The following is a 24,287-nucleotide window of genomic DNA, read 5'->3' on the forward strand; positions in this document are numbered from 1 at the left end:
TCATGGTCCTTTTTTTGGTATCTAATCACCCACCATCAGAACCAAAGAATGTATCACCCTTCCTTCCAGCACTGCAATATCATTGGACTCCATCAGTCCCAGCCAAGATAACAAATGACCAAGGCTGAGAGGCAATGTGGCCCAACCACATTTGCAAGGACACAGATTTCTTAACTTCGCCATGAAATGAAGAGGAGTGTGTGTCACCAAAATACCAACCATGTTAAGTGTTCTCTGTCAATTTTCTGGAAAATGGAGAGGTACTGAAGATTGGGAAGGATAACAGAATAACAAAGTTGGAAGGGTAGAAGGGATCTTGGAGGTCTTCTAAGCCAACCCTCTGCTCAAGCATTCTACACCTATACCATTCCATACAAATGGCTGCCCAGTCTCTTCTTGAAAACCTCCAGTGATGGAGCACCTACAACTTTAGAAGGCAAGCCGTTCCATTGATTAATTGTTCTAACCATCTGGAAATTTCTCCTTAGTTCTAGGTTGGTTCTCTCCTTGATTGGTTTCTATCCATTTCTTCTTGTTCTGCCTTCCGTGCTTTGGAGAATAGGTTGACCCCCTCTTCTTTGTGGCAGCTCCTTAGATATTGGCAGCCTCTTAGATATTCATTAATCTATAATTAAAGATGGATGAAACTTCCCTTCCCTATTTGCTGTGTTTTGTTAAAGATCACTTCACTCCTGCCCAGCGCATAAAATATTCTTCGGGATCTGCAAGCTTTTGAGCAGGGATGAATTGAATTGGCCAAGTGTGATTGGCCAATCACAAGGAATTTGTCACTAAATGGGGTACCATTCTAACTTCAGACCAATTTCTTATCTGTTGTTTGTGTAAGCAGGGCCTCAAATAACAAAGGCACAGATTGCTACAAGGACTTAAACCTGGGTTTATTAACAAATCTGCTAAAGCACAATAAAACAGTTGGAACCAAAGAAAAATAAAAAATAAAAATAAAAATCCAGCCTGCAAATTCGCTTTTACAAATCGAAAACCCCAAATGTCAATTCTTTCTTTCACATCGCACAAAGGCAGAACATCTTTAAAAAAGAAGAAAAAAAAGGAACTGGCCTTTGTTTGTACAATTATGGCCACCTTTCTGTCTTTTTTTAATGCCACGTGGATGGATGCTCCAGACTGGCATTGCTTATTTAGTACCGCCGAAAGGGGCTTCTCTACCAAGGAAGAGGAAAACCACAGCAGGAAACAAAAACCATGCTGCCTTTTAAGTCCACTTCCGTCATTTATATTTAAAAACAAAAACAATGAGCCACATCGTCCGATGAATGGGCTGATATTTTCTCTTCCAGTGGAAATGTCAGAAACGTCAACTCTCTTGGGTCTGAAGATCCTGAGTTGGCTTTGTCAACGGAGTCTCTCGCTCTGTGGTTTTTCTGAATGGGCACAGCTGGTGGCCCAGTTGCAAAAAAAAAAAGAGTTCCATACACGGTTAACCTCTCCTTGGCCAGTAGCTTTCTGAGAACTGACCTGCAGTGTCTCTGCTCCATTTCCCTCCCTGCTCGAAAAAACAGCAGTTCTAAGGATTAACCCCTACCCCTACATCCACTAAGCCAAGAACACAACACGAACTGGGAAACGCCCGGCTTTCTTAGCCAAACGGGCCCTACCTACCAAATTCTAGACCACGCACAACATCTGGCCTAACACTGAGTTGTCACACTTAAAGTACCCATACACATCACAGTGGCTTCCAGGCCTGGGAAGGGCAAAGGCTATCTTCTCTTAGGGCTACTTTCCCCAGCTCTTCTGGTCCTTGCACCAAACGCCAGCTCCACTTCAACGCAGAGCCCCCACGGCCATGTCTGTGCTCTTCTCCCAAACCAAGAAAACCCACCTCTCCATCTACTACTACTCCCAGCCTCCCCTCCCCAATCCTCCCATGGGGCACAGCCTCCAGGAAAGTGGCTTGCCAGAAGCCTCTTTTTACGTGGTTCCATTGCAGGGCCCAACTGTGAGTTTCAAGGCTCCTTGGTGGTGTAGGAGCTTTAATGCTTTGAATTCCAAAGGCATGGTATGAGGACTGGCCTGGGACATGTAGCCATATTTCAGGCTGTCATAGTAGTGGTACTTGACAGGGTTTTGGTCTGGATCTTGGGGAAACGGCCAGAAACCATAGAGGTAAATCTGGTTGCAGAAGCGAGTTGCCAGGGTGTACATCAATAAACCAGTAGTTGGACGCTTGATGTACACTTTGTTCGTCAGCCAATACCTGGAAAGGGACAAAAAAAAAAATACAAGAAATTGTTAACTTCTTTTCTTTTTGAGTTTCAGACCACCGGGGGTGGGGTGGGGGAATGCTTCTTTACACAAAAAGCATCATCATCACTGCCAAAAAAAATTGGAGCAGTTTGGAGACAAAAAATCATTAGGGGCTAAAAATCAGTATAAGTTCTCAGCAGACCTTGAGAATGTCAGACGATGAAGAACAGGAAAATAACAAAGAACAGCGATGAGTGGAAATCACTGGAAGAAAGAGGGGAAGGGGAAGATGACAGCGATGAAGGAAAGATACCTGCTGGAATTTCCAGCAGAACTTTGGAGTAACAAGTTGCAAGCTGTCCACTTAATCTACTCACAAGTAGCTGAAATGACCTAAAAGGGGGAGTTGATTTCATTTTGAAGCTGGTAAGATTTATTCCTAAGTGAGCCAGCATGGCATCGATGTTAGGTTCGCTAAGGTTGCTATTGATTTATTTTGATTTTGAGGCTGCCCAACTTCTCAATGACTCTGGGAGGTTTACAATTAAAGGAATAAAAGCAACACGTGTCAAAAGAAAACACAACCAATTTGAAGGCTAACTCAACACCCAAAGAACCAAAACCATACAATGCTACAATTTCCCTCACTCAAGGCCTGGAAAAACAATCAGATTTTTAATAAGTGGTGGGGATTTTTGGAGGAAAGTCAGTAAGATATGAGCAATATTGGACCCGTACTGCGGAAAGTCATTCCAGGACTGCCAACTGAGAAGGCTTACTTCTTGGGTCCCATGAGATGACGTTGTTTAATCGAAGGGACCTGAAATGCACCCACTCTGCCTGATTGGAAGGGACCTTAGAGATCTTCTAATGCAACCTCCTGTTCAAGCAGGAGACCCTACACCATTTCAGACAAATGGCTCTCCTCTCTTCATAAAAGCCTCCAGTGATAGAGCATCCACAACTTCTGAAGGCAAGTGGTTCCATTGGTTAATTGTCCTCTCTATCAGGAAATTTCTCCTTAGGAAGGAATCTAGGCAGGAATCCTTGCCTCTATTGTATTGTCTAAGACACAATTGTTGAAGGATAGCATAAGCATGAAGCAGCGATTAGAGTGAGATTCTAAGATAAACAGTTGCAGAAATTTGGAAAGTGGCCCTCCATCCAGGGCCATTGGAGGGTCTCCAAATGGCCTTTCTCCACCAGCTTCTAACCACTAATGATGCCCTTTATTCCCTCTGCTGGATCTCCCAAAGCAACACCTTCACCTCATCTTCAACCCATGAGTCAGTCAGGCTGAATTTGTCCATAATTGCAACAGGATCCAAACAACTTGTTTCCTCACGTTCCTCATGTACAAGTAGTCCCCAACTTACAACTATTCATTTAGTGGCCATTCAAAGTTACAATGGCACTGAAAAAAGTGACCATGACCCTTTTTCACACTTAGGACCATGGCTGTAGGGTCACATGATCAAAATTCAGCCACTTGGTAGCTGGTTATTCATATTTATATGCAGTTGCAGAGTCCCGGATCATGCAATTCCACTTTTGTGATCTTCTGACAAGCAAAGTCAATGGGGAAGCCAGATTCACTTAACAATCCGGTCAGGGGTGGGATGCAAATATTTTTATTACTGGTTCTGTGGGTGTGACTAGGTGGGGGTGGCTAGGTGGGCATGCCCATGCGATTGGATAGGTATGGCTTCTTTTTGTGTGTGTGTGCAGCATCCCCTTCCCTGCACTCCATTTTTTTTGGCCTTCTGGGCTTCAGGGAAGCCTCCTGGGTGAAGCAGTAAGAGAGTGAGGGGGATCCTGGCACAGCTGATTGTCAGAACAGCTGATCATTGGGAGGAAAAAAAGAAAAATAGAAATACCGGTTCGGACAATCCAGTAGCTGGTTTTTTATTACCAGTTCAGCTGAATGATAGCATTTTTACTACCAGTTCACGCGAACCAGGCTGAACCGGTAGAATCCCACCACTGAACCAGGTGACTAACTTAACAACGGTAGTGATTCACTTAACGATTATGTCATGAAAGCTCTTAAAATGGGCCAAAATTCAACTGTCTCACTTAGCAACAGAAATTTTGGGCACCACTGTGGTTGTAAATTGAGGACTACCTATATTTCATTCCAGGCTTGGTTTTCTTCTGACATCAGGTTGGATGGAAAGCCCTTCAGCTCAACCGAAGGAAAAGTCCAAAGGCTTAGTTAGGTTTAGTTAGCAACCAAAAGATGTACTGTTCCAAAGGGCTGTCTGAAATTGTACAGGTTCTTCTGCTTGGGCTGGACTAGAAGACCTCCAAGATCCCTCCCAACTCTGTTCTATTCTAAAGGTGCTTTTCCAAGAGGCAGCTGGACTTCTCTTTGCTTTTCCTTGAAGATGTTTCGCTACATCCAAGAAGCTTCTTCAGTTCAGTTCACTTCAAAACTGAAGAAGGTTCTTGGATGAGAAGTGAAACGTCTTCAAGGAACAACAAAGAGAGGTCCAGCTGCCTCTTGAAAAAGCACCTTTGGGACAACCCTGACCTGGATGACTGAGAATCTCCATAGACAAAAGAGGTACCTGCAAGAAACCAGAAGCGTAGAGGTCAACAATGGATCCCACAGAGGTAGAGGGGCAGCCTTAGAGGCACAGCCCCTGTTCTCCTTACAGATGGTGGGCTTGGAGATCCCAGTTGCTCAGGCCGAATCACAGAGAGAGCAAAAGGCAACGAGTTTTCTGTTCCATTCCTGACCAGCTTCAAGAAAGATTTGCTGCCAACGAACACCTCCCTCTCCGCTTGGCTAAACACCTGAGCTCATAACAAAGGCTAATTAATTTTGCAAGTGTATAAACAATGTGGCATCGACTGTGTGTGCCACCACCGTTGTGCGAGATTCCAGGTTTTAATGAGAAGGCTGGCAGAAAGGGCATAATTATTTCCTTACTGCCAACCCACCGACCAAATCATTTGGCTTTGCTATTACTACTTGAATTGACTGAGGCAGCTGCGGGGGAGGGAGGAGGAAAAACAAGCCGACATCTGTTATTTGGTACGGGGTTTCTGTGAGCTGGGACGGTTGTGCCAAGATTCTCCCTTAGTTGGAAAAATACTATTTGCACGAAAGGGTTTATTTTGGAGTAGGTTAGTCCCTTGGATGCCAGGGGACTCATGAAGGTTAGTTCAACCGAAACAAGCAGGGTTTAAATTAGGAGTTCTCCATACGAGAAAAAACTCCTACATCTTTCTGCCTACAAGCCGTCAGTCAATTTTGGTGAAAGGAAACCTGCTTTCCAAATTCATTTCAAAGAAGAACTTTGGTGAAATTCTCAGGTGTGGAGTAGGATGCTATGGCACATTTAGTGATGCAGAGGTGGTATTCAGCCAGTTCTAACCAGTTCTGGAGAACCGATAGCCGAAATTTTGAGTTGTTCGGAAAACCGGCAAATACCATCTCTGACTGGCACCACCAACCCCAACTATTCTCTGCCTCCTGAGTCCCAGCTGATCAGCTGGGTCTTTTTTGGTTGCCTTGCACAGGAGAACAGAGCTGGAAAGGAGGTTAGTGGGGTAGGGAGGGAATGGGGATTTTGCAGTATCTGTTCCCCTGCCACACCCACCAAGCCACCAAGCCATGCCATACCCACTAAGCCACGCCCACAGAACCGGTAGTAAAAAAAAATTTAATCCCACCACTAACGTGGTGGCCAAGTGGGAAATGAGGCAAGTGACCTTAGGGAACTGTGCAAGAGTTTGGGGCACCAGGGACCAGTTCCATGGAGAGAGGATTTTCCATGGATCAGAGGAGGCCTGGTTTCGTGTGTTGCCTGCATCCTGCAAATGGGCCTTCATTTGTTTGTGTGGCCCACTTGCTGGCATTCCACAGCCCGGTACTGGTCCATGAATGGTGGGGAGGTTTGGGGACCCTAGATCTGGGTAAGGAGGGCTGAAACATTCTTAAAGTCCTGGGAAGCAAAATAATGACTCAGGTAAATGCCTGAGTGTAAGAGAGTGGGGATGTAGCACAATCAGACATACAAGGATCTGTTACTATACAGGTAATCCTCAACTTACAACAGTTCATTTAGTGACCATTCAAATGTGTCAGAGTATATTTATGAACTGGAATAGAGCTTGGTAACAAGGTTAGCCAATGAATAGGCATAGCAACTAAGTCAACCAATGAGGGCTGTTTTAGAAACTGAAACTAGAATTAGCCAAGGCTGGAAACTGAAACTAGAAGTAGCCAAGGCATGGCCCTGTATTAAGCTCTGCAGCACTGAAACTATGTTGAGCTCTGAGTCTGTCTATTGAGAATGAAACTGCTTCTGTCCTCTGCTTGCCTGCTGAACTAAAGTGAAACTGATGTCTGTTTCAGAGCCCCCGAGTTGCTACTGAAGTGACTTGCAACATGTTCCTGTCTGAGTTTGCTCCATGTTGGAGAAATCTACAACTGGTTTGTAAAATCCTACTTATGTTTATAACAGATGTTAAATGAAGTACCAGCCATCTGTGTTTATTTTTCTGGCGCTAAAATAACACTGTGAAACCCTGAATAAAATGGCACTGCAAAAAGTGACTTATGACCGTTTTTCACAATTATAACCCTTCGGCATCCCCGTGGCTCATGGGATCAAAAATTCGGACTCTTGGCAACTGACTCCTATTTATGACGGCTGCAGTGTCCTGGGGTCATGAGATCCCCTTTTTGCGACCTTATGACAAGCAAAATCAATGGGGAAACCAGATTTGCTTAACAACTGTGTTATTATCTTCAAAACTGTGGTGATTTACTTAACAACGGTGGCAAGAAAGGTTGTAAAATGAGGCAAAACTCACAAATGTCTGACTTAGTAACAGAAATGTTGGGCTCAATTGTGGGCATAAGTCAAGGACTACCTGTAATTAGTCTAGCTCAATAAAACATAGTTCTAGTTTTCCTGTAGAGTTGACTTTTATAATGTGCTCTACCCAATCAGGCTGACACCAAGGAATACTGTACATGTTTTTTATTGTCCAGTCCTCTCTCCAGCCAATCACAGCCTTCCTGGCTGCCCACATTTCCAGTATTAAACCCCAAGGAAAAAGCCAGGAAGGGACTTCTGAGGGTTTTTTCACACCAGGAAACTCTAAAATGACAGAAAAATAGGAAAAATAGCACCCGGAATAGCTCCATCTATCCCTTTAGTAAGAAACTGAGCTCAGAAACACTACAAAAATTATTTAGAATAAATTTCCAAGCACTCCAAAGGTAACATAAAAAACCAAAATCTTCTTTCACAGAAAAAAGAAAGAAGAAAGCTTCCAGAAATTGCAAGGCTTGTTTTGATCTTCATCAAATCGTGCCTACCGTCCCTGTTGTGCTGTCCAGCCAGTGTACGGGAATTGGATAGCTAGGTAGCAATTGTGAACTGTCCCCTTAAGGGAATGCATCATGGTAAATGTAGTTAAGGTATCCTGGGAAATGTAGTCCATGTCACGTGATCACATCTGTAATGCTAATTGGTCACTAAATTGACCCTCGATGGGTTGGGGGAGGTTTTCCTCACTCTTGGCTGAACTCATGGACTCACGGTAACTGTTCTACTTCTATCATGACAAGATGGGAGAAAAAGGATAGGAGATAAACCATCTTTTTACCTACAAGGCAGATATGCAAAGGATTGGTCATTAAAGAAGAACTTCGTCACAAATGTGAGTTATGAGGATTACCTGATGAACCAATGAAAATACTTTGTTATGGACGTCTTGTTGAGTTTATCTACCTGCATCTGTACAGAATACAGAACACCTGTCCTATTGTCCCCATTTATCTGTACCTATTTCCTGTATTCGTACTTATGTTTATACTTATATCTATTATCTTGTAAGCGATTGACAAATCAAATCAAATAAATAAATAAATAAAATAAAATCATCAAGAAAGTTTATGGATCTTCAATAATCAGATTTTCTGTTTACAACACACGGAACAAACTTTCTTCAAGTCAAGCTTAAATCCTGCTAATGTCCCAGAGACACTTATGCATTTTTCATGGTGACAACAAGGAGGTGGTTGATCACTGCCTTCTTCTGAGAGAGTTTTCAAGTAGCCAATTTAGCATTATGCCTGAGATTTCTGGGTAGTTTCTCATCCAAATATTATCCCAATCCAATCTTGCTTAGCTCCCTGCTTATACTATCAGTTGAGCTCCAAGTTAGAGTAAAACATTGATTCTCCAAGACTTATAAATTGAAGAACAGATTCATTAATCTCAATGCTTAAGTAACAATAATCTCTTTATCAGCATTAAAATTATCAGAATTTGTCTGTCTGCTGTCTATTTCTTTCCCTCTCTCATCTATCTATCTATCTATCTATCTATCTATCTATCTATCTATCTATCTATCTATCTATCTATCTATCTCTATCTATCTATCTATCTATCTATCTATCTATCTATCTATCTATCCATCTCTATCTCACTACCTAGCTATCTAATCCATCCATCCACCCACCCACTCATCCATCCATCCCACAAGGTCTCAACGTCTTAGCTGCAGATCAATATATTTTCCATGTCTCCCTGAATTTGCTTATATCAAATAATCCATAGCTTGTTTTTAATCTCCTGGGCTTATTTTCTGCTGCCTGAATTGAAAGGAATAATTATTCTAGCTCCAGAGGAAGGAGAATTCTGCAATCAGCAATTAGAGTTACTTTATGTAGCTGGTAGACTCTAAACAACCACTAGAAGACAGCAAATAGCTGCTACCATCTGCATCTTTAGGCTGCTGTTTAGGGGTAATGCAGATTTTTCCAGCTCGGACATGATAGCTCTTTTAATAATTCACTCCCAGGTTTAATCATCTCCATACCAACAATACACACAGAGATAAACAAGGACAAAGGGATGCATATATTAAAGCTGGTCATTTCAAAGCTTATTTGAGGGAGAGTCAAAGCTTATTTGAGGGAGAGTCACTTTTCTACATCTGGGAGCTGCAATTAGCTCTTGTTTTGGCAGCTTCCCTCCAGTTGTTCTACCATAAAGGAATGCAGAAATGACCTAGCAGTGGAGAAACTGTTAAGGGAGAAGAAATAGCAACTCAATCCATGAAAAGAAGACAGGGTAAGAAGGAAACTTAAAACAATCCCGCCTTGATTCTGATTGCTATAAGGTGGAGTAGAGAGGAAGTCCTAGAGATTTACAAGGTTCTGTTAATCTATTCTACATCAGCCCAAAAAGTAATACAGGTAGATCTCGGCTTACAACAATTTGTTTAGTGACCCTTCAAAGGTACAGGTACAATTACACTTACACATCCCACAGTCAAAATTCAGACGCTTGCCAACCGACTCATATTTATGACGGTTGCAGATTCTGATGAGCAAAGTCAGTGGGGAAGCCAGATTCACTTAACGGCCGTGTTCCTAACTTAGCAACTGCAGCGATTCACGTTAACAATGGTGGCAAGAAAGGCGCTAAAATGGGGCGAAACTCACTGAAGATCTGTCTCACTTAGCAACAAAAGGTTTGGACTCAAGGACTACTGTACTCCTAAAATCCTCTTGTTACCTGTTTCCTGGCCTGGTCTCCCCCGAGGGTCTAACATCGATTCCCAAAGCCTATCAGTTGTACCAAGCAGAATCAAAATGGTTGTCAGAACTGCCACCCTGCGCTTCAGCTTTGCTTTATGTCAGCCTGTCATAAAATATGGGGGGGGGAGGGAGGTGTTGGGTGGGGGGGAACAGAAACCACTCATCGTGCCTTCCAGAGACATCAGCTCACCGTCCCAAGGCCAGAAGCCTGGCGAATGAAATGGAATGGCTTACCATTTCGCCCACCAACACGGAGGCTGTTACCAAAACAACTCTTTCGAATGTAACTGGACAATAGGGAGATAATAGGTGGGAGGAACGGAAAAGGAGGAGTCAACTGGGGAAATCTTCATGTGCAAACCTTTAGTTCTGGCTCTGCTATACCGTAAACCAGTGGTGGTATTCTACCGGTTCAGCCTGGTTCTGCCAAGCCGGTAGCGGCAATGAATAGCGGAGACTGAACCGGTTCTCTCCACTGCTCTGCTGTTGCCACCTGGGCTTCCGTACTCACCTTTATCCTCTGCTTTTGAAGCGCAGCTGCTTTGCGCGGCCCAGCAGAGTGCTGCGTGGCAGCTGCTGAAGTGACCAGGAGAGTGCAGGCTTGCAAGAGGTGAGTTGGAACGCCTCTGCGCCTGCGCAAAGTGCTCATTTGATGCGTGCATGCACACAAAGTATGTGCACGCGCACAGAGCATGCCCACCAAACCACGCCCACCGAACCGGTGGTAAAAGTTTTTGAATCCCACTACTGCTGTAAAGCCTTGGCTCTTAGTAAAAGTGTACCTTTCCCACCAAACGGAGTCGAGGGTCTTTCTTTCCTAAGGATCCAAGGCGAGACAGCTATGACAGTGATATTATTCTGAGCTACTTTCTCACACTTTCCCCTGCTCCAGGACTCAATTCTCACTTTATCCTCCCTTAGTGGTTCAGTGCACAAATAGAAAGGCAGAAGTCCCTAGAGGTACTCCATCACTTCCTACATCTCCTCTCTCTCTCTCAACTGAGATGATGGAACTGTCCCAGATTTGAAATGTTGGATTGATCTTCCACTCCAAACTAACTTCCCTTCCTGTTTTATTTCATCTTCTGTAGCCCGAGAACTGCTCACCCTCGTACAGCATGCAGCAGTCGTAGAGATGGGTAGGCAGTGCGGACATTAATGTGATGCTTGAGGATAAGTTCATTGACCCACTCCACCCGTTCCTTGCCCCCTTTGGCCATGAATGCTGGGATCCAAAGGATGCTGCCATTGAGGCTATGAAGGCGTTGAAGCAGCTTCTCGCGCCAAGTGTCATTCACCAGGTCCTCAAAAGCACGCTGGATGACGGAAGGATTCATGGTGACCAGATCAGTCTTCGTTCCAACGTCGTGGGTATATTCTTGCACTGGGGCTAGGTTGCATCTGGAAATTATTAGAATACAGGCTCAGGTTTCCCTTTAAGTGAAAGAATCTGAAAGAATGCAGCTAATTTTGTAAATAAAAATGGTGATAGTTTATAAAGATGATTATGTGCCAACAGAAATATATATTACGGTATTTTCCTAGCAAGGAAGAAAGAGCAGAAATGGTTAAATTGGTTGCTTTATTCCAAGAGGAGAATCTATTTAATTATGTTTTTTAAAAAATTTGGAAATCACTTCTGGATTTTGTGCTTGTGATAAAAATAAAAGAAGAAGCTTTGAGTTTGGTTTTGTCGATTAGATAGATTTTTTGTTATAGAAATGGCTAATAAATGCTAGCGTGTAAAAGGAAAAAGTTGAGGCTGTGATATTATCTTCTATTGTGCTAAAAAGAGTCGGAAGGCAACACTTTTTTCTTTTTTCCCTTGTATATCTTATTCCCTCCCTCTTTTTCCTTCTCCTAATTTCCTATTTTTCTTTTCCTTTCTATTTTATACTTGGATAAAACAATAAAATAGCGATAGCACTTACATACCGCTTCACCGTGCTTTACCGCCCTCTCTAAATGGTTTACAGAGTCAGCCTATTATAAAAGTTATACGTACTAAAAAAGAGAATACAGGCTCAGGGACAGACTATCTATTTCGTTCTAGACATCATCTACAGCAGTAGTCCACAACCTTTCTAACTTTATTAGAGATGCTGAGTGCAGCATGAGCAAGGCAATCTCTGAAGAAAAACCACACAAAAAGCATACATTGAAAGCCATGTCCAAAACCCCCCCCCCCCCCCCGGGATAATAGTCCAATCAGGTCCTATTCCAATGTTTTTGGAACCTGGTGCCTCCGGAACTGCAGTAAATTCCTTTCCCAGGCCCAGCGTCCTTTAAGGCAGGAAGATGGCTTGGTTTGGCACCTCTGGTTCCGGTCCGTGTCCGTACTCCCCATTTTCCCATCGCATTCTTTTCACACCTCCAAGTGGCGTGGTGGCCTAGAGGGGGAACTCTCGTCTCACAATCAGGAGGCTGTGAGTTCGATCCTAGTTAGAGGCAGATATTCCTCTCTCTGAGAATATATCTGCTGGACAAAACTCTTCATTGGCAACAGGGGAGGGCATCCGGCCATGAAATCACTCTGCCAGCTCCATTCAGTTGCCCAGACTCCACCCCTCAAGGGATTATGGGGTCGTAAAAAGAAGATGATGATCATTCTTTTCACACCTCCGGCCCTCTTCCCTTCCCAAATGCCCTCTCTCCCATGGTTAAGGTGGTTGCTAGCAAGCTTCAAAGCAAGCGAAGATCGGCAGCTGACACCTGCCTTCCATTCAATGGTCTCTCTGTAGGTCTCCAAATGAGAAACACAACATTGTAGGGTTGTGCCAAAGCTCTACCCCTTTGGGCACCATGTGCTTGTGCCACTCTGACGCCTCTGACAGGGCTTCCATTGTCCAAGCCTTTTCCCATCAGTCAACAGCTTCTTTAAGCTCCCTGTTTAAAAACAAATAAGGAAGGAGCCAATATTGAACCCCCGGAACTAAGCAGCCTAGCTAGGTGGTACCTTGATAAGAGAGAAGGAGGGAAGGCGAGAAGGAGGGGGGGGGAGAAAGAAGTTTTCCTGCTCCTTTGCCACCCAAGGTCTGTCTTACCCTGCCTGAAGCTGGAGTCTCCTTGCCTTTTTCAGGAGGGGGGTTACCTTATCACAAAGCTGTGGGCATCAATTTCCTTGCCGCAGCCGCTGTTCAGCAGGATGCCTGAATTCCCCACGATGGCACAGGTCCGATAATGCTTGCCCTTCAGCGGGGATGTCCTCGGCAAGAGGGCATAGAGATTTTGGGACACATTCATGGTGCTGTCTCTGTCAAACACGTAGTGGATGATGTCTCCCGGTTTCAGCGTTCCCTTGAGCACCGAGATGTCTTTCTCGGCATCCAAAAACTTCAGGATGTGTTTCCTTTCGGAAGAAGAGGAAGATACGAACACAGAAAGAGCCGTTATGCCTCAGGAATACTGCCTAGCCCTTCCCTCCTTTCCTCTTATACGGCAGGGAAAGGTCACAAAACAGAGCAAAGGTTTTTTTGGGATGGCTGCAGGAGTGGGCTGCTATGGGTTCTCCCGGGGTTCGGGCAGACCCACAGCTAATGTTATGGCCAGTTTTACAAACCGCTAAATCCTACCCTGGCTGGCCCTGCCCACTCCTCCCACCCTATCCCGCTTCTCCCAGGGGTCTCCACGAGGCCCATTTTGTATGCGAAGTAAGTGCAGGGTCTGCATGGAGGCTTCGGGGGGGGGGGGATGGGCCTCCTGGAAGTTCCAGAAGTTTGAAAACGGGCCTGTTTCTGGTTTCCGGAGGGCCTCTGGAGCCAGGAGGAACCAGTTTTCACCCTCCCGGAGGCTCGAGGAAAGCCTCCGTAGCCTGGGGAGGGTGAAAAATGGGCCTCCCAGAAGTTTGGGTAGGCTTGAAATGGGCCTGTTTTCGTCCTCCAGAGGGCCTCCAGAGCCTGGGGGAGGCAGATTTCACCCTCCCAGAGGCTCAAGGAAAGCCTCCGGAGCCTGGGGAGGTGAAAATGTCCCCCTCCCCGCTGTGGTGCAGGAGGCCAACTAGGCCCCACCCACCCTGGCCACGCCCACCCAGCAGTCAGGCAGAGAACCCGTTGCCCACCCCTGGATGACTGGGAAATCCTATCTTGCAAATAGGTACAGGAATTTTGAAATTTCAATTGCTCCTGTAACAAGAAGGGGAAGCATGAGACTAATATTGATTTATGTAACCTTATGGAAATTTGGAGAGGGAGAGGAACCTCCCTCTCTCCCCCAAAAAGAAGGCACCCCCCAAGAAGTTGAAAACTACTCAGTCATTCCTGACCAACTGCACAGATGTGTATTCATTAAGCATTCAGCTCGACTCAGAGGCCATTTCTGTTATACTAATACTTCTTGGCATGCATAATCTATGTGCACTTCATGCAAAAATCATTTCCCCAGCTCTGTCAACAAGGTTTTCTAGCCTGGAGCTATCCCACTCTTTGAGGGATTCCAACTTATCCAAACAGAATTGTACAATGGAACAAAAGAAGGAAGTAATCCATTGGTGTTTTGCAAATGGCTTCTTTTTATATATTCCATGATACGAAGGCATTTTTTTTTCAGGGTTGCCTGTGAATTTAAGTACTGTGTTGCTTCTTTTGGCATGAGGCCGGGACGCTGAAATATGAGCCAGTTGCCAAGCTTCCGAAATTTGATCACATGACCATGGGGATCACAGTGGTGAGATTCAAATTTTTTTTACTACCGGTTCTGTGGGCATGGCTTGGTGGGCATGGGGTGGCTTGATGGGAGTGGCAAGGGAAGGATACTGCAAAATCCCCATTCCCTCCCCACCCCACTAACCTGCTTTGCAGCTCCGTTCTCCTGTGCAGGGCAACCAAAGAAGACCCGGCCGATCAGCTGGGACTCGGGATGGGGGCGGGGCCAGTCAGAGGTGGTATTGGCTGGTTCTCCGAACTACTCAAAATTTCCATTACCGGTTCTCCAGAACTGGTCAGAACCGGCTGAATACACCACCTCTGATGGGGATGCTGCAATGGTTGTAAGTAAGGATTGCCTGTACTGGCTTTTCCCCAGGAGCTTTTAGAGCAATTTTATTCTGCTTGTCTTTAAAATCGTTGGTGTTAAGGGAGCTGCCTATGGGGCCATTTGTCAAGAGAGGGGTCAGAAATCTATCCTCTGGAAGGCCCAAACTCACCCCATGAATTGACCCCTGGTTGTTCCACTCCTTGTCCACCACATAACTAGTGTCCACCTTGGCCTTTGTCTGCCATTTGTCAACCGCAGCTGACATTTGTCCCTATGGGCCATTCCCCCCTACCTGATGGTCAGTGACAGTGTCTGATTGTGTGTCCACTGGGATTGAACTGTCTTGTCCTGGTGCTTAACGTTGCCATTACTGTGCTCAGCAACAGGTGGAGATGAAGACCCATTTACTGTCCCTTCCGTTCTGGAGAGAAAAAGGAGAACAAAGAAGAATGAAAGATAGATAGATAGATAGATAGATAGATAGATAGATAGATAGATAGACAGATAGATGGTAGATAGGTAGATAGAATAGATGATAGATAGATAAATAGATAGATAGATAGATAGATAGATAGATAGATAGATAGATAGATAGATAGATAGATACAGATAGACAGACAGACAGAGATGGAAAGACAGGCAGGCAAGCAGATAGATAATAAATAGATTATAGAAAGAGAGAGAGAAATAGATGATGGATAGTAGATATGTAGATAGAAGAATAGATTGTGTGTGTGTGTAGATGGATGGATGGATAGATAGATAGATAGATAGATAGATAGATAGATAGATATTGATTGATTGAAGATAGATATAGATAGATAATGAATAGATTATAGAAAGAAGGAGAGAGAAATAGATGATAGAGAGATGATAGATATGTAGATAGATGAATAGATTGTGTGTGTGTGTGTGTGTGTGTGTGTGAGTGTGTGTGTGTGTGTGTGTGAGTGTGTGTGTGTGTGTATGGATATGGATAGGGATGGATGGAGAGAGAGAGAGAGAGAAAGAGAAGGTGCTATTTATTAATAGTATTCCCAATATCCGTCTGATTGCTCGCCTATGCCAGCCAGCCTGCAATCCCTGAGAAGAAAGCTAGTTGAAGCTATCAGTTAGAAATTGGCTGGGTTTCCCCATTCCTATTTCTCTTCGGGTGACAGTCCAACACCATCCTGATGGGTTGGGAGACCTGACGCTTATCAGTTTTGATTCCTCTCTATTTTTCCTCTTTTGGAACCAATCCATTTAGGTTTTCTCTGTTTCTCACCTCCGTGTCTTATTTCCTTTATCGCACTGATTTTTTTAAAAAAAAAACAAAACAAAACAAAATGTGCTATAATTTGCTTGCAATTTGGTAAGCGTTTTCTTGAAGAGGCTCATTTTGTTTGCAAATTAATGTACACCATGTGTGCAAGCGGTTTTCCCTCAGGCCATTTGGAAATGTTGTTTTCACAGATACATGCAGAAACCTGGATTTCGCATTTTATAAGTGTGTGTGTGTGTGTGTGTATAAAATCTGCATATTTAAATTGATAACTTTGGGTTTCTTGGTCAGTTTCAAAGTGTGGAATTAAATTCAAACCTTGCACATTCCTTCTCGAACTTTTGCTTCCTATATGCCTCATATTCCAGGGGTCTCGTCACCCATTTACTTCTTTGGTTGAACATGCCAAAGCAATCAATCCTATGTATTGGATGATGCTCATCTTCCTCAACCTGACATCTTGCATATTTGCAACTTTGGCCCATGTTGATCTTCCTGGGAGTAGCAATCCTACCAAATCTGTGAAGCCATAGTCTAGGAAAGATTATCCAGTGGAAACAAACCAAGAGACTAAGCAATAATGCAACAGAGCACATCTGTTGGTACATGAATCCCTTCCACATAAGCAGTTCTTTATTTCCCAGGTCATCTGAATTCAGTTTGAAATGCCTCTGAGGATGATCCAGGCTGATCTGACTATCTGGAGCTCAGGATGCTATAAACATGAATCTCTGGACTTATCTATGAGTGAAGGGCTTAGGAAGAACCATCAGCCCTTACCAATCCTTGCTAGTCTTCCACATAAGATTAGCTGAGCTCAGAGAACTGTCCACCAACCGGTGCTGAAATGTTGACCAGTAACTGAGTACCGCTTTTTCAGGTCAATGACTCAACCCATGACTTTCCCCTCCCCCCCTCTTTTTTTCATTTCAAGAAAAGGGAACATATTGCTAACACATTGCAGTGTTTATGAGATTGCCATACCAACCTGCAAGACTAAATTGTCTTCAAAACTTCCCACATGCGTTGGTAGTGTAAACAAAGAATTTATTTGAAGCTAAAATCCTGAAAACAGAAAGCAAGGTACAAATGTTGTTTGTTCTCGTTGTAGAGAATAACTCGCCTGTACCCAGCCAGATGCTAAATTGAAGGAGGGAAAGTTTGCATGGGTAATCACACACTGATGTGGAAAACTTTTTCCTTTTTCTTTTTGCCATGTATATGTATACATTCAAACTAGACTGTGATGTTTCTCTGTGTCATATGTGTGTGTGTGTGTGTATGTGGGCATATGCATAAAGGTTATCTTTTGAGAGCTGAATGCAAGGACATTTCATTGTAATATATGCTGATTAGTGTACATTTAATGTGACAATATTCTATTCTATTCTATTCTATTCTATTCTATTCTATTCTATTCTATTCTATGCTATGCCATGCCATGCCATTCTCTATTAATTCTATTCTCTATTCATTCTACTCTACTCCTACTCCTACTCCTATTTCTACTATTTCTATTTCTATTCTAAATTTCAGAAGAGGCAGAGATGCATTTGGATCCAGTAAAGATCCAGCTGTTTATTTGCTTTCAACACTCTCAACCAGTTAATGGCTGGATTCACCTGCTATCTATGGTTTGCTAAAACCATTGTGGCTTAGTATAATGTCAGCAAACTGTGCCTTAGACATAACCCACAATTAACCAAACAGGGCCTAACAAGATATACTATACAGTCTCTTTGTGGAAAATGCCCAGAAACATGGGGAAAAAGCAGATCTAGAGAGTAAGTAAATAGAACATCTCCCCCACACACACTGAAAAGGAGGAAATGATGGAATGAAGGAGATTAATGGCACCTTTGAGCAGAAAACAAAGGAACACACCATCTATTTTACGAACCTATTCAATCTGCTATGTAAACTGCTCACTGCTGATCGGACTGCGCCTCGGCCCCCAGAATTCCTGCAAAACAAAAGGAAATGTATTATTTATCAACTGCTCTCAGCGATTCCTTCTGCACCATGGAGTAGCAAAAACACTCACAGAGTTCATCGTCTAGAGATAAGATGCTTAGATACGCTCTTGTGTTCAGAGACCGTTTCTTTTTTCTCCTGTCCTTCACAGCTCTGGTGAAACATCTTCTAACCAAGATGAAAAGCAAGCAGGTTGATGAGAAATGATTCAACCCAGGCCAATCCTTTGTTGGAATTGATCAAGAGTGTTGGCCAAAGGGCTCTTATTCAGAAGGAACTTGCAATGAAATCAATAGCAGCAAAGCGAGCAGGATAATTTTTCGCCAGTTCTGGTCTAGCTTTTCCTTGCATCTTCTATTCGCAATTTCCACCTGAATCCAAACTTTCCCAGAAACAGAACTGGCCCTCTGGGAACTAAAGCTCAACATCTCTGCAGGGTGAAAGACGGATACACGGCCTCCTTTTCGGGAAATTCACAACTGCAAAATCAACTTTGAACTGGAAAGCTAAGCATTATCGTGGAGCAGAGCCTTTCTTATTAGGACTTATGGATAGTCAATAAGAAAAGACTCACGGATGATGGGTTTTATATATGGCAACACACACACGCACATACACACAGAAGTCCATATAATTTGGGGTGGGAAATACGGCTGTTTTCGTATTACTGAGAGGGTGTGACTGGCCAAGATCAAGAAGGTTTAGGAAAGACCAAAACTTGGGTATTCTCATTCCTAACCCAGGACCTTAACTACCAGAACAAACAGGTTCTCTTGTTGCGTGATACAAGCTGTCTAACGTTCACTGAAAGTTATTTAAGTTCTTAGCCAAGAACATGGTATACTTGTGCACCCACCCAAAACATTTCCAACATCACCATAAGTGTCCTTTCACTCTCCATAAATACACGAAGCAACCAAGGGGACATCACCAATGCTTGTTTTATACTTTTCACACTATTAGGAGCTGCTCACATTTGCATGGTTCTCTCAAAGATCTGCTGAAGAGTTGATATGAGCTGCATTACACACACACACACACACACACACAGGGGGAGAGGGAAGGAGGATGGAAGAAGAAGGAGAGGGGGGAGAGAAGCAGGGTGGAAGGAGAGAGAGGGAGGGAAGGGGGAGGGGGAGAGAGGGAAGGAGGGTGGAAGAGTGGGGAGGGAAGGAGGGAAGGAGGGTGCAAGAGAGAAAGAGGGAGAAGGAGAGAGAGGAGGAGGGAAGGAGGGTGGAAGAGAGGAAGGGGGAGGGGAGAGAGAAGGGGGAGAGAGGGAAGGAAGGTGGAAGACAGAAGGAGAGAAAGAGGGAGAAGGAGAAAGCATAACGTTTGCCTGCAGTTCCCAAATTTTGCTCACAAGTCATCTTTTGCATCCTTTCAATCATAATTCCACCAAAATTCTTCCCTGGCACACTTAGCAAACTACTGTTGAGTAGTTTTCATTCAGCTGTTTCCTTTGTAGGGAGAACAATAATGGTGTTGTTTCAATTATCAGGCACAGATGCAGCCTTTACACACATCTTAAACCAATTGCACAGCTACCCAGTAAGTAAACCACAATTGTTTTTCTCCAGTTACACCATCTACTCCTGCCACTTTACACATTTCCTTTCAACGTTTATGACTTCCATGTCATCATTTTTGTCCCTGGAACCCTAGCATAGGGTAGTCCTCAACTTATAGCAGCTCATTTAGTGACCCTTTGATGTTACAACGGCCACCAAATAAAGTGACTTACAGACGTTTTTCACACTTACGTGCATTGCAGCATTCCCATGATCACTTGATTAAAATTCAGACCCTTGGCAACTGACTCACATTTATGATGATTGCAGTGTCCTGGGGTCACAGGATCCCCTTTTGCAACCTTCTGACAAGCAAAGTCAGTGGGGAAGCCCAGATTCACTTAACAACCATGTGACTAACTTAGCAACTACGTTGATTCACTTAACAACCGCGGCAAGAAAGGTCCTACAATGGGAGAAAACTCATTTAAGAAATGTTTCACTCAGCAGCAAAAATGTTGGGCTCAATTGTGATTGTAAGTTGAGGACTACCTGTACTCTGCTCCTGGTTGTGTTCTCCATGATAGTTTATAGCCGTGATGGCGAACGTATGGCACATGTGCCGGCACACGAACAACTGCAGACAAACTTACCTCACTGCACATGTGTGTGCCTGACAGCTGATTTTTGGCGGGCTTGAAGCCTTTTTCGGCCTCCCAAAGGCTTGAGGAAGGCTTCTGCAGGCTTTGCAGGCCGAAAACTAGCCCCGTTTCATTATTTCCTGTTTTTCCGAAAATACCGGAAGTGACGAAACGGGGCTAGTTTTTGTCCTGCAAAGCCTGCAGAAACCTGCAGAAGCCTTCCTTAAGCCTCTGGGAGGCCGAAAAGGACCTCAAACCAGCCGAAAATCAGCTGTGAGGTGCAGTGCAGGTAAGGGGGTGGGGGGTGGGGATTGTACGCACATGTGTAGGGGGCATGGGGGGGGCACATTGCCTTCTGGGTGTGGGCACGCGAGCGCGATACATGCACCATTTTTGGCACAGGAGCCCAAAAAGGTTAGCCACCACTGGTTTATAGCCTTTCTTTTTATAGCCTTTTTATAATCAGCTTTGGGGTTTTTCCCCCACCTGCATAAGGGACTTTTCCAATCACTCTTGCCTGTTCATTACATCTCCAAAAAAAGCATTAGCTTCAAATCCAGTCAGTTTTTCATTGTTAGGGTTTCTGGTGAGCTTCATTACTAGCGCTTCCAGTAGATTTTACTTCGGCTCATATTGAATTATTTGTTCCTTTTGCAGGCTAAGCTCTTCTCAACAATTGTCTGCAGCACCACAGCTAAAAGGCATCAATTCTTCTTCTTCTTTCTGATGATCCAGGTTGGCAATACATACCTTTCCTTCGGGTGATGTCTCTGCACTTTAATATTTCATCTCAGTTCATCACGGTCTTTCTCCCAAGTAGCAGGTGACTGTTATAGTGGTTAGTTATCACTCTAGTGAATTGCTGGGCCTAGTCAGATACAAATGTCACATCAACTGTAACTTCTTCAGTTATTTGCATTGCCTTAGTGTTACTGTATTTCCCTGAAAATAAAACCTAACTGGAAAATAAGTCCTAATGGATCTTTTGGAGCAAAAATTAACATAAGTTCCAGTCTTATTTTTGAGGAGCCTGGTACCTATTGACATAACCTAAGGCTAATTGATTAGCAAATTGCCTCCAGAAATTGTGGGTGCTCCAGCACTAGAGGGTTTTAAGTAGGGACTGGACAGCCATTTGTCTGAAGTGGTATTGGGTTTCCTTCAAGGGTTTGGACTAGAAGACCTCTAAGATTCTTTCCAACTCTGTTATTCTATCTATTTTGCCTTCAACAAGAAACTTTTTTTAAAGATTTCCTCATGTTTAGCCCTTCAAGTGGTAATCAGCATGTCTCTGATTGTTGTTTCTCCCAGGATTTAAATTCCATTTCTTATTTCTTCTATTTACTCTTATCATTTTTTATTTCTTCATATTTAGTTTCTTCTTGGGATAGATGCCCCAAGCCTGCCGAGTTAAATCTAAGAACAGCTTTTTCTAAGAACAAACATTCTTCAGGGTACACAAGAACAAAACTGAATCAAAAGATGGATGGAAGAGACAATTAAGCAGGAAATAAACTTATAGGAGGGTATGGCTGAAGGACCTGACCTCCCTTAGAGGACACGGAGTAGTTTGAGAGTTGGAAGGCCTAAGTGTAAAACCAATATGCTCAATTGGAGGATGTTAGCAATAACAACATGCTGTGTGAATGTGGAGATACACAGAACCTGGCCCATCTACTGGTATGTCAGCTACTACCAGAAACATGTACTGATAATGACTTATTTCTGGCCAGAGACAATGCCAAGAAGGTGGCTTCATTCTGGAAGTTTAAAGTTTGATCTAGACATGGAAGAAGGAGGAGGAGGAGGAGGAGGAGGAGGAGGAGGAGGAGGAGGAGGAGGAGGAGGAGGAGGAGGAGGAGGAGGAGGAGGAGAACAAGAAAAACAAGAACAAGAAGAAGGAACAAGAAGGCATGCATAAGCGCATAATTGTGCCTACCGTCCCTGTCCTATTGTCCCCAATTATTAGTTCCTATTTCTTATACTTAAATTTATGTTTATTCTTATTACTATTGTATTGTAAGTTTTTGACAAAATAAAACAAATAAATAAAATAAATAAACTTTGTTCTAGTCCAGTAGACATTCTTCTTTCATTCCAATTCCTTTCATGTCCATTTCACTCCAAATTCACTCTTGATGCTATCGATAAAGGCTCCTTTTTTACATTGAGAATCTCGCTTCGCTCCTGAATTGCTCATCAATTATCTCATTCTTTCATTATAAACAATGAAAGAAGTTGTCTTCTTGTGTATATCTGAATAGACATATGCTTGAGTTATATATTTGAAGCAATATTTAAGCAGAGGCTCACAATATAATTCTCATTCATTCTTGCATGAACGTTTGAGTGACCCAAACGGTCTTTGCTACACTCCACACACCCATTTAATCATGGTTCCTAACAACGCATCTCCCATCTCCAATTATATTAATTCAAAATGTCACTCAATTTTCCGCCAGATTCATTTCTGGCCCTTTCACGATCACCATTCACTGGAATGTAACATGCATTTTATTACCAACTTACAGATTCCTATTTTCATAGATACTCGTAATAGTCTGGAGAACACTAATTCATACTTTCTCAGATACATTTTAGACCTTTCATTTATAACTAAACATACCTCTTCATTTCTCTGCTGGTATTCATCCATTCATCAAGACTGCTTTATTTCAGATCTATTACATCTCTCCCTAGAGAGGTATTTTTTCTTCACACTGAAGCTTTCAGCAGTTAGTCTTCCAAGCATAAACCAGCTGGAAATGAAGCTGGCTTAAGAAACCCCTTTATAGATTTTAACCCCTTCCTCTACAGGTACTCCTCAACTTATAACAGTTTAGTGACGGTTCAAAGTTGCCATGGCACTGACAAAAAGGGACTTATGACCATTGCAGCATCCCCATGGTCCTGTTTTACATTTGGATGCTTGACAACTGACTCACACTTATGACAATTGCAGTGTCCTGGGACCACGTGATCACCTTCTGACAAGCAAAATCAACCAGGTTCACTTAACAACCGTGTGACTAAATTAACAACTGAAATGATTCACTTAACAAATGTGGCAAGAAAAGCCATAAAATGGGGCAAAACTCGCTTAACAAATTTCTCACTTAGCAACATAAATTCTGGGCTCAATTGTGGTCATAAATTGAGGACTACCTTTAGTCTGGATGGAATGATGGGTAGGTATTCCATCAGGATGTTGGTTAAGCCAGCCCTTGATTATCTATGGAGATTTTCGGTCATACAAGTCATGGTTGTCCCAAAGGTGCTTTTTTTATTTTTTTCACAATACAACTGGACTTTGTTTTTCCTTGAAGACTTTTTCCTTCTCACCCAAGAAACTTCTTCAGTTTTGACTGAATGGTGGAGGATGGAAGGATTTATATTGTGTTTGTATTGTTGTAACAACCCAGTCCTTTCAGCAATTCCAAAAAGAATCCACACCCATCTGCACTATTCGGGTGACCCTGAAGGCATCCAAGTGGCCTCAGGGACTCTCAGAAAGAATGCTAATGACCAGATGACTGCCAGGAATATAAATCCTTCCATACCCTACCATTCAGTCAGAACTGAAGAAGCTTCTTGGATGAGAAGTGAAATGTCTTAAAAGGAAAAGCAAAGAAGGTCCAGTTGCCTTTTGAAAAAGCGTCTTTGGGATAACCCTTGATGGGTTTCCCAATTGAGAAGTGCAAGGGATTCCGTCTTGCGAATGTTTTGCATGCTGATCAGCCAAAATCCCTCTTCCCCAATTGCTTGTATGGACACTGCTCCCATCCGTCATACCATTCTGAATCGTAAGTTCAAATATATACTGGAAATGTAAGCAATTTATTGGGATCACAAAGAGCTTTGATTCAGAGGACTCCTAAACCAAATGAACAATTGACATTTTTCTTTTAGGTTTAGGCTTATCTTTTAGATAAACAGATTGAGGAGAAAAAAAGTGGTGGGTGGACATTGTTCCTATATGACAACAAGTCTTTTGTATGCACAGAGATGGAGGGATCTGCAGTTTCCCACAATGGAAAAATGGATGAAGAAGTTAATGAAACTGGCTGAGATAGCGAAACAAGCAATCTTGATGAAAACCTTGGTCTAGCTTCATTTCTACGTGGTCTGTT

At 43.3% G+C, this 24,287-nt stretch overlaps 1 protein-coding gene across 2 annotated transcripts in view; it reads right to left on the reverse strand.

The window, feature by feature from the left end:
* Positions 1-878: 878 nt before the first annotated feature.
* Positions 879-24,287, reverse strand: part of ST8SIA2 (ST8 alpha-N-acetyl-neuraminide alpha-2,8-sialyltransferase 2) — a 38,039-nt gene continuing 14,630 nt past the window's right edge. Inside the window, exons 2-6 of one of the 2 annotated variants that reach the window (XM_087972828.1) lie at positions 17,935-17,997; positions 15,063-15,191; positions 12,891-13,148; positions 10,907-11,200; positions 879-2,239 (exon numbers count right to left, since the gene is read on the reverse strand). In XM_087972828.1, coding sequence (XP_087828954.1) covers positions 1,954-2,239; positions 10,907-11,200; positions 12,891-13,148; positions 15,063-15,191; positions 17,935-17,997 — 1,030 coding nt within the window. In that variant the 3' untranslated portion in view covers positions 879-1,953. The remainder of the gene's footprint in view (positions 2,240-10,906; positions 11,201-12,890; positions 13,149-15,062; positions 15,192-17,934; positions 17,998-24,287) is intronic. The other variant, XM_087972829.1, reaches the window with a different exon arrangement.

This window comes from Notechis scutatus, chromosome 11, assembly GCF_049901735.1.
Source record: "Notechis scutatus isolate UNSWTSFEM ecotype Mainland chromosome 11, rNotScu1.2, whole genome shotgun sequence".
Taxonomy (NCBI): Eukaryota; Metazoa; Chordata; class Lepidosauria; order Squamata; family Elapidae; genus Notechis; species Notechis scutatus.